The sequence below is a fragment of the Mobula hypostoma genome, chromosome 5 (genome assembly GCF_963921235.1).
Source record: "Mobula hypostoma chromosome 5, sMobHyp1.1, whole genome shotgun sequence".
NCBI lineage: Eukaryota > Metazoa > Chordata > Chondrichthyes > Myliobatiformes > Myliobatidae > Mobula > Mobula hypostoma.
Window position 1 is genome coordinate 11,850,333 of NC_086101.1, and position 13,646 is coordinate 11,863,978.

The following is a 13,646-nucleotide window of genomic DNA, read 5'->3' on the forward strand; positions in this document are numbered from 1 at the left end:
GGATATGGGCATTGTGTAGGCAGAACTGATTAGTTAAGCGTTGATTTACTAGGGTGGCATGATAATGTAGCAGTTACACCTTTTAGCGCCAGTGATCTGAGTCTAATTCCCAGCGCTGTCTGTAGGCAGTTTGTACATTCTCCCCATGATCAGTTGCTCTGTGCCCCACTCTCTTCCTTCTTTCTTTGTTAATCTTTTTATTGATTTAAAAGGAACATAAATACAAGCAAGAGGAGAATTAGCTCAAATATATATATATCAATAACAATACTAACCGAGATTGAGATAGACATTATCAACATCATACATAGTGTTAAGCTAGTATATAATAAAAAAAAAGAAAACAGCAATTCTCCTCTTATCAGTTCATAAGGAGAGAAGAAAAAACTTTGGATTTTAAATGAAGGAAAAAACCCCACTACGCTATACAAAACAAAAGAAACAATAAAGTCGAAAAGGCTATCATACGTTGAGCGGAAACAGGAGTGTTTCCTGCTTCCAATGGGATAATCCCAAAAATTGCCGTAAGCAAATTATGTTGTAAATCCAGATCCAAGACTTTTGATTCTCCAAAAGTTATCTAGCTCTATACAAGACCAATACATTTGAGTTAAAGTGGCCACCTCAATATTACATCTGTCACAAATAGGATTGATATTGGGAAAACCACTCTCATTCCAGACACACAACATGCGTTGTGGGCAGGAAGTGTGGGGACACTCTGGGCTGTTCCCAGCTCAATCCTTGGACTGTGTTGGTCGTTGACGTAAAACTTGCATTTGCAAATACTGTAGAGCTATTCTTTTATCTTCCTCAAGTTTAGTTAGCTTGGCACATCATGGCTCAAAAGGGCTCATTTCTGTGCTGAAATCACTCATTGTGTTAATTTTTTTTTGCCAGCTCCTGCCTCCCTAACTCTGGATCCAGATACAGCCCATTTCAATCTTATATTGTCCGAGGACCGGACCAGCGTGAGGCTTGGAGACCAACGCAAGGAGCTCCCCGATACTCCCAGGAGGTTTGATTTCAGGGCTTGTGTCCTGGGATCTAATGGTTTCACTTCAGGGAAGCACTACTGGGAGGTGGACGTGGCGACTAAGACCTCATGGGAGTTAGGTGTGGCCCTGGAGTCAGCCCAGAGGAAAGGGCGAATCAACATGAAACCGGAGATGGGATATTACGCCATTTGCCTTGTATGTGAAAATTCTTATGTTGCCCTCAGCTCCCCAAGGACCACCCTCACCCCCGGTGTGAGACCCAGTAAAATCGGAGTGTACCTGGACCACAAGGTTGGGCAGGTGTCATTTTACAATGCAGATAGTATGAGCCTTCTCCATACCTTCACCCACACTTTGAGGGGCAGGGTCTTCCCCTTTTTCAACCCAGGATTGAATAACGATGGGAAAAACTCAGCACCCTTGATAATCCGCGGGGTTCAGTAACACTAACAGACCCATGTTGCCCACCCGATGGCCAGAGGAGTGGCAGTCACACATCACCTCAGGTCAGAATCAGATCAGGTTTCTTGTCACTGCCATCAGTCGTGGAATATGTTGTTTTCTTGGCAGCGGTACGGTGCAGGCATGACAAATTACTGTAAGTTACCATAAAGTTATAAATCGTGAGATTGTGTTCATCGACTGGTCAGTTCTTTGCTCAGGCTGGCTTTGACTGCAGGGTTGTTGTTGTGACACCATTCGAGCAGCCTATCTATTTCGCTGCTGTACGCCTCCTCATCACCGGGTCAAGTTGGACGCCACTGGAGTCACACAGAGTCAGAGAAAAGTACAGCACAGAAACAGACCGTCGGAACCGTATAAACTGCCGACTCCCATCGATCATTAATTACCCAGGACATTCCCTCTTCTCATTGCTACCATCAGGGAAGAGGTATAGGAGTTTGAAATCACTCACTCAATAATTCAGGAACACCTTCTTCCCCTTCCTCATCAAATTTCTGAATGGACATTGAGTCCATGAACACGACCTCACTACTTTTTTCTCCCCCTTTTTGCATTACTGATGCCCTGGATGCCGGAGAGGTTAGTGCCCACGATAGAGCTCGCTGAGTTTACAACTTCCTGCAGATTATTTCAATCCTGTGGAGTAGCTCTCCCCTACCCACCCCCAACACCAGAGAAGTTAACAACCAGGAACAGGAACCTGCTCACCCTTTCCCTCTGATAAGAGCCTGGAAGGTCAAAGCTGGGTTCATTGTCACATGCACCAATACATGCGTGCAGTGTTTGCAATGGAGATCATTCTTGTTACAGCATCGCAGGCACATCAGATAAGTGGCAATCGCAAGAAAAACGTAAACATAAATTATAAGGATTTTTATAAGAAGTCAATTTTAGTGCAAAGGGGTCCTAGTGTCACTACCCTGAGGCAGTCATTAGGGTTGTACAATTTGGTTCAAGAATATAATGGTTGAAGGGAGGTACCTTTTCTTGAACCTGGTGGTGTGGGACTTCAGGTTTCTGTACCTCCTGCTGACGGTAGCTGCAAGAAGATGGCTTGGCCCAGATGTTTGGGATCTTTTATGGTGGATGTTGCCGCCTTGAGTTTGTGCCTCCCGTGTAGACACTTACGATGATGGGGAGGGATGTGCCCATGATGGATAGGACTGAGTGACCACTTTCCGTTGCTCTTTTGTGTTCTCGTGCGTTCGAATTGCCATATCAGACCATAACACAACCCGCCAGGATACTTTCAACGGTGTATCTGTAACCCTAATGCATGGCAGAGTTTGTGGTAGCAAATCAAACTTACTTAGCTTCCTGAAAATTAAAGATGTTGGAGCACAATCCTTATGATTGTACCCATGTGCTGGGCCCAAGACAGGTCATCTGATTTATTTACGTCCAGGAATTTAAAGTTGCTGAATCTCCCCACCACTAGTTCCCTCCCCCCATGTAGAATGTGCATGTTCACCCTCTCCCACCTTAAGTGAAATTGCTGCCAGGGGAACTGGTGGAAGCAGATATGATAGCAACACTTAACAGGCATTTAGACACCCATATGAAAGGACAGGGAATAGAGGGATTGTATTGGAGGGGTTGTGACTGTCACGTGACAGCACTGCCCATTTGCCTGGTCGAGAGGCACGCCACCTACCAATCAATGTTTGACCCCCCTCCTCGCCCATCAATGCACAACTAACCATTGGCCCCTTTACTTCACCTTGTACTTGGCCTCGTCAATTGGCCTTTGTAATCAGCTTAACTCGGCTGGCACCGAGCCATTGCCTCCCCCGTGAAATACCTGGGTAGGACCCTCCGGCCCTGCTGCACTACAAAGGGTGCCACGTGTGCTGGACCTTTTCTCTTTGCCATGGGAGGGATCACCTTGCTTCACTCCAGGCTGAGAACCGTGGAACAGCGCTGGAGAAATTATTGGTGAGTTCTGCAGTGAATAGGGTTGGGAGCGTTGGTTATTGTCCCTAAGAGCAGAGCGCCATGCCTGCACAGAGTCAAGGGGGGGGGGGGGCAGGTATCGTACTGACTTTTCCCTTGGTTGTATGTGTGTGTGCGTGTACTTGTTCCCAGGCGATTTTGCCACGTTTGTTATTGATTGTCCGCGTGTGTTTTATTGCCGATCCGACTACTGTAAGTTGTGCGCGTGTGCGTGTTGCTATTTTCCCACGTTTGCCTTCTGTAAATAAAATCCTTTACTACTAAGACTGTGTGTCTAGAGTCCTCGCCTTTGAGACCTACCGAATCTGTTTCCTCCTTTACAACAGGGATTTAGATCCCATTCAGACAGGTGTGTAGGTTAAATTGGCATCATGTCCAATTATAGACATTGTGGATGGAAGGATCTGTTCTGTGGTCTCGGACTTTTTATTACAGCGAGTGGTTGGGGTCTGGAAAACACTGTCAGTGGTGCCAGTGAAGGCAGATTCAATTGTGTTCATAACAGAACTGGATATGTGTCTGAGAGGGAATAATTTACAAAACTTTGCAGAGGGAGACTAACTGGACTGTTGTTACGCAGAGCTACTATAGAATAAATGGGGTAAACACCCTCCTACTATCCCATAGCTTTTCTGTAAATAAAACAAATAGGGAGAGTGCAGTCAGTGAGCTGGGACCATTTTGGGGGATGGTCCACAACAGCAGCTGTTAGTAAAATCATCGCCCTCGCTTTATTTTCAATTTGTCTGCTGGATAAACTATTCCTGCTGGTGAATTAGAGAATAAATCAATGCTCAATGGCCTCTTTATTAGATACTGGAGTGGAACCCAGTGTGCTCTTTTGCTGCTGTAATCCATCCACATCAAGGTTCAATGTGCTGTGCATGCAGAGATAATCTGCAAACCACACGTGGTTATCTGAGTTACTGTCGCCTTCCTGTCAGCTTGAACCAGTCTGGCCCTTCTCCTTTAACCTCTCTGATCAACAAGGTATTTTCACCCACAGAATTGCTGCTCACTGGATTTTTTTGTAAACGACAGGAATTCTGCAGATGCTGTAAATTTAAGCAACACACATCAAAGTTGCTGGTGAACGCAGCAGGCCAGGCAGCATCTCTAGGAAGAGGTATGGTCGACGTTTCACACCATTCTCTGTAAATCCTAGAGACTGTTGTGCATGAAAATCCCAGGCGATCAGCAGTTTCTGAGATACTCACACCACCCCGTTTGGCACCAACAATCATTCAACAGTCAAAAGACACTTGGATCACATTTCTTCCCCATCTGGTGTTTGGTCTGAACAACAACTGAGCCTCTTGACCATTTCTGTATGCTTTTATGCATTGACTTGTAGCCACATGATTGGCTGATTAGATATTTACATTAACGAGCAGGTGTATCTAATAAAGTGGCCTCTGAGGGTATAAACTGTAGGAGGAGAAAGAAGGCTTCTCATGCTTCAGGAACAAGTGTCTAAATGTAGTTGAGGAGCACTTAAGGCAATGTATACAGCTAACTAAAATGTAAATAAATTGTGGGCCAAAAGGCCTGTACTATTCTATGTTCTCTGTTAAATCTCAGCTATCCTGTTCTGGAGGAATAAGATTAAAATGTGTGCTTTGTTTTTAAATCTGTTCCCTCTACGCTGCATGGGCACACTGCCTGAAATGTAACTGAAATGCTCCCGCACACATAGACTTTGTTGCTGCACAGCAGGAATTTTCTTTTATGTCATGTTAATATAATTTTGAAATTCTGTTCATACAGTATAATTTTGAAATCTATGTTAATATAATTGTTGAATAACCTGTAATTATGTGTTGATGAATACAATCTGTACATTTTCTAATAAATGTACTACAGACTTCACTTTGAAAATTTTAGAGCTTCAATATATTTACATTGTCCATGTTTCAAGTTGCAACACTGTTACAATTTGTAACAATAAACACAGAATGGAAGTTGGTAGCTCATAATTAATAAACTGCCAGCCTGCTGAACACTGACCCTGTCAAGTCAATATTCATAGTATACAAAAACAAAACATTTAAAGTGGTGTGTACTTTTCAGGCCGTGTAGAAGTTTCCTGCTCAAAGCAGTGGTCCATGCAGCTGTAAAAAAAAAATAGATGGAATATTAGCAATAGACATCACTGCCACTCTATTGCCCATTTTTACTGCCCCTTTACTCGAGGAGGCAGTTAATAGTCTCCTTTATTGGTCACACACAGATTGAAGGAGGAACATTAGTGAACCTGGTGGATTTGCTTTAGGGGAACACAGTAGCGTAGTGGTGTTGTGTCAAAAGCTAAGGGCTATTTGCAGATCCGATAGAAATAAGCCTTCCCCTCGTATTGCTGCACACAGCACAGTTTATTGCGAAGGTACTTAACTCGGCAATGTGCCTGAGCCCACCTGACTGCAGCGCCTCGTTCCGTTTGGTCCACAGCGTCAGTCGTGACCTAACCTGTGGTGAGCCGGAATCCAAGAGACCTCACCATCAGTGTGCTCATTCCCGTACGCTCTGGTCACTTCTCTCCACCCCAGCCTGGGTCGATCCTGTGTCCAGGTTGACCCATCACATGACCATTGCCTCAGGCACTACAGGCTCAGTTCTGCAGAGACAATGCCTTGGTCACCTGGCACCCAGGTCACCCTTCCCCCACACATCACATATTTGATCCCAGCAATTATTCCTTGATCTGTCTGGCCAACATTTCAGGATTCTTACTATAAGTGGTTAGCACACCGCTTTATAGCGCCAGTGTCTGGAAGATCAGGGTTCGATTCCGGCAACCGTCCGTAAGGAATTTCTACATTCTCCCTGTTATTGCATGGGTTTCCCCTGGGCCCGCGAAAAAGACGTACAGAGTTAGTAAGTTGTGGGCCTGCTATTCTGGTGCCAGAAACATTGATCTTGGAGCAGGTTAAATATCATGGTCCAAGGGCCCTGAGCTGTTCCGTGTTCTACAGTCAGAGTATTCTTTTTTTAAATCAGATCCAAACATTTGATGGTCATTTAAGAAACATGTTAGTTACCACGGGGTCAACAGTTGGATGTGTTTGTCTGCACTTGGACTTGGAGGCTTACTGTGGAGCAAGAAAATAGGTCCACTGTGGTAGAAGCTCTGGGAGTGTCCTTTCTTTCTCAAATGATAATTAACAGCCACAACATAACGGTGGAGGAAATACCTTGATGAAGTAATCTCCATGGTCCCATAATAGCAATAATTTAAGAATCAGATTATCTTTCTTTCTTTTTAAATCTTTTTATTGAATAAATATACAAAAAGGTAAGCCATACAGGCACTAATACACTGTTAGAATATAATAAAATTACAGGAGATATTAATACAGGAAAAAAAAGTGATACAAACAATGTAACTTAAACATAACATACTAAGGTAACATAATAGTGTACTAATTTATATATATATATATCAATAGAGAAAGGAAAAAAAAACCCACCGTGCAACTAAACTAAAAGCAAAGCAAAGCAATGGGCTAACTTGGAACCGAGTTAAAGAACTTAAAATCACGTCCTCAAACCCGACCTCCATTAAAAACAGTAAAAAAAACAAGAAGGGTATATAAATATGGAGCAAAAAAGAGAAGGAAAAAAAATTACATTAAATGAAAATATTGAATAAAAGATCTCCAGGTCTGTTCAAATTTAAGTGAGGAATCATAAAGATTGCTTCTAATTTTCTCCAAATTCAAGCATAATATCATCTGAGAAAACCAAACAAAGGTGGTTGGATCATTAAGCTCTTTCCAATATTGTAAGATACATCTTTTCGCCATTAAAGTAAGAAATGCAATCATTCTACGGGCTGAAGGAGAAAGATTACTGGAAATTTTAGGTAGTCCAAAGATAGCAGTAATAGGGTGAGGAGAGATATCTATATTCAATACCTTTGAGATAATATTAAAAATGTCTCTCCAAAAAGTTTCCAGAGTAGGACAAGACCAAAACATTTTAGTTAAAGAGGCTATCTGCCCCAGACATCTATCACAAAAAGGATTAATATGAGAATAAAAGCGAGCTAATTTATCTTTGGACATATGTGCTCTATGAACAAATTTAAATTGAATTAGGGAATGTTTAGCACAGATAGAGGAAGTATTGACTAATTGTAAAATCTGCCCCCAGTCATCCACGGAAATGATAGACCCCAAGAATCAGATTATCAAACGTGGCACTAAGACATCTTCGTTAGAATACAAGCAACACACATAAAATTTGCTGGTGGACGCAGCAGGCCAGGCAGCATCTCTAGAGTCGACGTTTCGGGCCAAGACCCTTCGTCAGGTCTAACTGAAAGAAGAGATAGTAAGAAGAGATATATCTTCTTTCAGTTAGTCCTGACGCAGGGGCTCGGCCCGATGCTGCCCGGCCTGCTGTGTTCACCAGCAACTTTTATATGTGTTGCTTGAAATTCCAGCATCTGCAGATTTCCTCGTGTTATCATTAGAATACATTTAGTTTAGTTTATTTCTATTGTTAGCATTGATTTAATCAACAGTTTTCAGAATTAAAAAATTATATGTCTAGATTAAATATTTCACAAAATAGTTACAGCACAGAGGAGGCCATTTGGCCCATCATATCTATTCTGACTCAATGTATGGACAATCCAGCTTGACCCATTTCCCTGTGCTTTCCCATAAGCTTGCTACTTTGTTCCAATACTTAATCCATGGCTGTTTGAATCCTATAGTTGAATCTGTCTCCACTTCTCCCCAGGCAGTTCATCCCAAACCCTAAACACTCACTGAGTACAATAAAGTGCTGCCTGTTTATTTTTAAATAACGTAGATGCGCTTTTGCCTACTGGAATAAAATTTCCTTTTAACAACTTTCTGCATGTACACATGTATAGAAAGCAGTTGGATTGGGGTTTGGAGCTGCTAGAATTGTTATTTTCCTATTTTTCTTGTAGCTTAACTTCCCATTGCTTGCTCTCATATTTATATAATCACACGTATACATGTAATTGTTCAGTGAATTTTCCAGCTGCTTCTCTATTTCTCCTGAAACCGCTTAGATTTCAGTAGCAGATGAGATGTTACATGAAATGGCTACTTTAGAGGTCAGTCGTTGTCGCTGAAATTTTGTTATTTCTTCTCCGAGTATGAGACAAACACAACTCCTTTTTCCTTTGCCTCTTATTTATTCCCTCTGCTCGCTTATTCATTGTCTGGTCTTGTCATGGACATATGTAATGTTTTATGCCCCATGCTTGACTTCCGAAGAACCTTTGGAAAGCATTATCATGCTCTGCTCCTGACCTAACCCCCTGTTCCTAAAGCTACCTAAACCCCTTGCGTACCAAATATTGCAAATGCACAAGCCTCAGCTTCTGCTTGGGCCTCCAACTTGAAGGATCTAGGGGTCAGACATCAGCTCTAGAACCCTCAGCACTAAGCTGGGTTATTTGATCTGTTTTTAAGTTCCTGGGCTATATTGGCGTTCACACCATTGAACGGCATCAGTTTGGCGTCAGAGTCAAACACATATTTGTGGATTTGGAGTCACATTAGGTCCATCCAGGTAAGGTTGGCAGACAGGATTTTATTCGCTGGAGCACAGGAGAATGATAGAGATATACAGAATTATACAGATAGGGAGACACTCTTTCCACTGGGGTCGGGTGAGACTACAACTAGGTTAAGGGCAAATGGAAAAATATTTAATGAGAACCTGAGGAGGAACGTCTTCACTGAAAGGGTGGTGTCAGTGTGGAACAAGCCATCAGCAGAAATAGACATGGGGCCAATTGCAACTACTAAGAAAAGTTTGGAATGGATGGGTATGAAGGGCTATGGACCAGGTGTGGCAGAATAATCGCTTGACATAGACTAGGTAGACTAAGGGGACTGTTTCTGTGCTGTGGTGATCAATGACTCTATATCCTCTCCTGAAGGACATTAATTAAGCAGATTTTTACAACAATATAATGGCTTTGTCATCATGGTTACTAATGACTAGTTCAGACCTAAAACCTTGGCATTGAAAACTACAGACACAAGAAAATCTACAGATGCTGGAAAGCCAAACCAACACACACACAGAATGGTGGAAGAACTCAGCAAGCCAGTCAGCATCTGTGGAAAAGAGTAAACAATCGACGTTTCAGGCCAAGACCCTTCTTCAGGTCTGGAAAGGAAAGGGAGAAGTTAGAGTAAAAAGGTGGAGATGGGGAGGGGGTGAAGTAAAGATCTGGGAAATTGATTGGTGAAAGAGATAAAGGACTGGGGGGGGAGTCTGATAGGAGAAGATAGACCATTGAAGAAAGAGAATGAGGAGGAGCACCTGAGGGAGGTGATGAGCAGGTAAGGAGATAATGTGAGAGAGGGAAACAGGGATGGGGAATGGCGAAGGAAGCGAGGAGAGGGAACAATTACCGAAAGTTCGAGAAATCGATGTTCATACTACAGCCTGGACTATTTCTAACTATTTTACTTCTCCCCAATCCATCAAAGCCAGATTTTCCAAACTAATCTTTTCTCCATGACCAACCCAGTCGTATCACGTCTTAATGCCGTGGAGTTCGATCAATAACAGCATCTTCTACGTTCCTGGTACTTCCCCCACCTTTCAATGGGGGTGACCGTAATCTGCCAAGTCCTGTCCTCCGTCTCCCATGTGATCGGCCACCTCCATGTTTTCCGCGTTAGTACAGTATGGATTCTCATTGAATCTTTCTCCTCACGGAAAACGTGGCAATATCAGAAGTAGCCGCAAGACATTAGTGTTCGAGTTGAACTCCTCCCAGACAGAAACAGCGCAGCTTTATGAGGGAATTTCATAAGTGGATAATAAAAAGAGACCAACGTATCCAGCAAAAATACAGGTATTATCTTCCGAGAATGGAAAGTTCTTCACACAGGACGAGCATTGTAGACTGTTCCGCAATCCCATTCAATCCCCGAGACGACTTCGACTTTTCCCACTGTCTTTATACGGGGAACCCCTACAGCTGGACGGATTGTACAATAGAATACAAATAGATTTCTGAATGGACTCTACCTTACTACTTTAAATTTTCTTTTTGTGCTACTAATTTAGTTTAACTTTTTAAATTTATGTGTATGTGTATATATATAGAGAGAGATAGAAATAGATATATATGCAAACAACAGGAATTCTGCAGATGCTGGAAATTCAAGCAACATACATCAAAGTTGCTGGTGAACGCAGCAGGCCAGGCAGCATCTCTAGGAAGAGGTACAGTCGACATTTCAGGCCGAGACCCTTTGTCAGGACTAACTGAAGGAAGAGTGAGTAAGGATTTTGAAAGCTGGAGGGGGAGGGAGAGATGCAAAATGATAGGAGAAGACAGGAGGGGGAGGGATAGAGGATAGATATATATTCTTACTTCAATTTAGCTTTTAATTATTATGTACTGTATTGAAATGTACCGCTGCCTCGTAACAACAAACTTCACGACACATGCCGGTGATATTAAACCTGATTCCGATTCTGAAGTGTCCCAACTATTGAACTGATGATTTTTATAGAACGTAGAGGCAGTTTAACCCACGATGTCATGCCGGCTGTTTTTGTAACCTACTCCGAGATCAATCTAACACTCCTCTCGCGTATAGCCCTCCAGTTTCCTATCATCCAGAAGGGGGACGCCAGAGGTAGGTTTTTCACACAGAGACCGGTGGGTGAGTGGAAAGCGGAAGGCACTGCCGGGTCCGTGGAGAGGCGGTTAGAGGCTGATACATTAGATGCGCTTAAGCCTTGGAGAAGCATATGGATGATAGAAAATGCGTGTGTGTGGGGCGAGGGGGGAGGGTTAGATTAATTAATCTTTGAGTAGATTAAAAAGTTAGCACAACATCAGGGCCAAAGGGCCTGGGCTGGGCTGTTCTATGCTCTATATCAGACGGAAGTCACCCCCTCTTTGAAATGGCTTTATAGTTCAGCGGACCACTGTAAATTAGCTCAGCTATTTTACTTACGTAGTTTGAGCCGAGGAATTTGTTTCCTTTTGATTACTCGTTAATAGGATGCTTGGATATCGGCCAATATAAAAAACGTTGCCTCCCTGATAAGGACAGTGTTGGCAGCGATTTTTGAAAGTCTTTAATTTTTAAGAGTCTTTACCATGATTTGTGGATGTGGCTTTATTGGCGTCTTTCTCTCTCTTTTTATGTTTGTCTGAACCATTGTGAGTAACAGCGATTGACGTAAATTATCGCCATATGCATGGTGAGTGCAGATGCGGGAATCAGGAGCAACACACAATCTGCTCGGATTGAGCGGCGTCTGTGGGGGAGGGGGGTTGTTGTCTGAGGAAATACCGACGAATCGGCTCGAACCTTCGCATCAGGACCAGACCCGAGACGGTGAACACTACGCGCTATGCCAAGTCTCGCTAATATCCATAGAGGGTGGTAGGGTATTGTAAGGAATAGCGGGAGAGTAGGTTATAGGAAAATTAGTGTGGGTGGGTTTGATTGTTCCGCGCTCAATGGACTGAACTGCCTTCTCCTGTTATAACAGAGTACGACCGTGAGACCTAGAAGCAGGGTTAGGCCATTCGGGCCGTCGATTCTGCTCCTCCCCATTCCCTCATGACTGGTTTATAATCCCAAATCTCCTGCCTTCTCCCCGTAACCTTTAGTTATAGAAATATGGATCAAATATGGTTATTGACCAACTATGAAACAGACCTAATAAAGTCACAGAGAGGGAAACAGGCTCTTCGGCCCAAGGACGGCGGGCTACCAGCCAAACGCGGGCAGCGCTGACGGCCTCGGTGGACAACACATTCGGCATGAACGAGTTACGCCCAGACATCTCCCGCTGAATCCTACTTTAATTCAATGTCCTTGTTAAAGGAACGCTCACAGGCTCGAAGAAAAACGGAGCGCGATTCCAATGAGTTTTACAAGAGCCGGTCCCCACATGGCATCCGAGTCTCTGTTAGAGATTCTAATGTAACACGCAGAATGCTGGAACAACTCAGCAAGTCTGACAGTATCAATGGAGAGGAATAAACTCTCGACGTTTCTGGCTGAGACCCTTCATCAGGACTCGAGTTCCCGTGAACTTTCCCTAGACATACTGGCTTAGGCTGGTGTCTGCCTGAGCCGGGGTGTGGTGGCCCAGCTGAGTATCTCGACCTCTGCGCCTGTAACAGGACACCCACAAGAAGCAAGCGTCGGCGATGAAGAGGACTCCGGCGGCTATGCCGAGGTACAAGGAGGGTCCCAGTTCCTTCTTGGCGTGTTCGGGGACGGAGTCGCCGTAGAAGTCGCTGATGATGCTGTTGGCTGTGGTGGAGACGGGGATTAGCTGCAGGACGCCGGTCAGCAGGAAGATGAAGCCGGCTGCCGAGGTGAGGCGGACCTTGCAGGCCGGCCCGCGAATGAGTTCGGTCCAGCTGGCGCCCATCACGGACATCAGGATGCCGAGGGCCGCCAGCGCGGCCGCGGTGGTACTCAGCGCCCTGGCTGCCTGCAGTTTCCCGCCCAGGCTCAGCACAGAGTTGAAGGGGTTGCAGACCAGCTGGCCGCTGCTCTGCCAGATGCAGTCCATCCACAAGCCCTCCCAGGTCTGCACAGCGGTCACCATGTTCGCCCCTTGAAAAGCCGGTACCTTCCACAGGGGCAGCGCGCAGCTCAGGATCGAACAGACCAGCCCGCTCACCGACAGAAGGAGACCCACGATCTCAAGGGCAACTGGCGCCATCCCAACTCACCCCACCCCACCAACCAACCACTTCCTCACCGAAACAGACTCTTCGGCCTAGCCAGTGCGTGCTGAACATCAAGGATACATTTCCACTAATCCTATCCGGACAATCCCACACGCACCTCCTTCTCCCCCCGAGATTTCTACCACGAGTCCGCACACGAGTGGTTAACTCAGCGGCCAATTAACCTGCCAGACCGCTGGTCTTTTGAGTGTGAATTGCGGTCCTGGGGCGAATGTGCAAATTCCACGCAGATCGTGCCCGATGTCGGGATCGAACCCAGGTTGCTGGAGCGCTGCGCTGTCCGGTCTTGAACTGCTTTTTCAGCTAAACACTAACCAGCAGGATCTTGTCTGCCACTGTTGCCGACAAAGCGAGACTAGATACAGCTCGTTACAAATCCACAGAACGGGAGGGAAGGGGAGCGTTAATCTCGCTGGTTTGAGTGGAGTAATGCGGTCGGTAGAAAGAAGTCAGTAAATTTAAACCTACGGGTGATGCGTTTAGCCGGTAATCTC

The 13,646-nt window shown here is 44.6% G+C and overlaps 2 protein-coding genes across 2 annotated transcripts in view; one reads left to right on the forward strand and one right to left on the reverse strand.

The window, feature by feature from the left end:
- Window positions 1-5,401, forward strand: part of LOC134346443 (uncharacterized) — a 45,463-nt gene extending 40,062 nt beyond the window's left edge. The window contains exon 12 of the mRNA XM_063047813.1: window positions 901-5,401. Within this exon, the coding sequence (XP_062903883.1) occupies window positions 901-1,442 (542 nt within the window). The 3' untranslated portion in view covers window positions 1,443-5,401. The remainder of the gene's footprint in view (window positions 1-900) is intronic.
- A 1,358-nt stretch (window positions 5,402-6,759) lies between these two features.
- Window positions 6,760-13,124, reverse strand: LOC134346104 (claudin-9-like). Its single transcript, XM_063047402.1, has one exon. The coding sequence runs from the start codon at window positions 13,122-13,124 to the stop codon at window positions 12,489-12,491; it is 636 nt and encodes a 211-aa protein (XP_062903472.1). The 3' UTR covers window positions 6,760-12,488.
- Between the last annotated feature and the right edge of the window lie 522 nt (window positions 13,125-13,646).

Excerpts from the sequence above, each read along its gene's own strand:
- LOC134346104 (XM_063047402.1), bottom strand. The coding sequence starts at position 13,124 with ATGGCGCCAGTTGCCCTTGAGATCGTGGGTCTCCTTCTGTCGGTGAGC.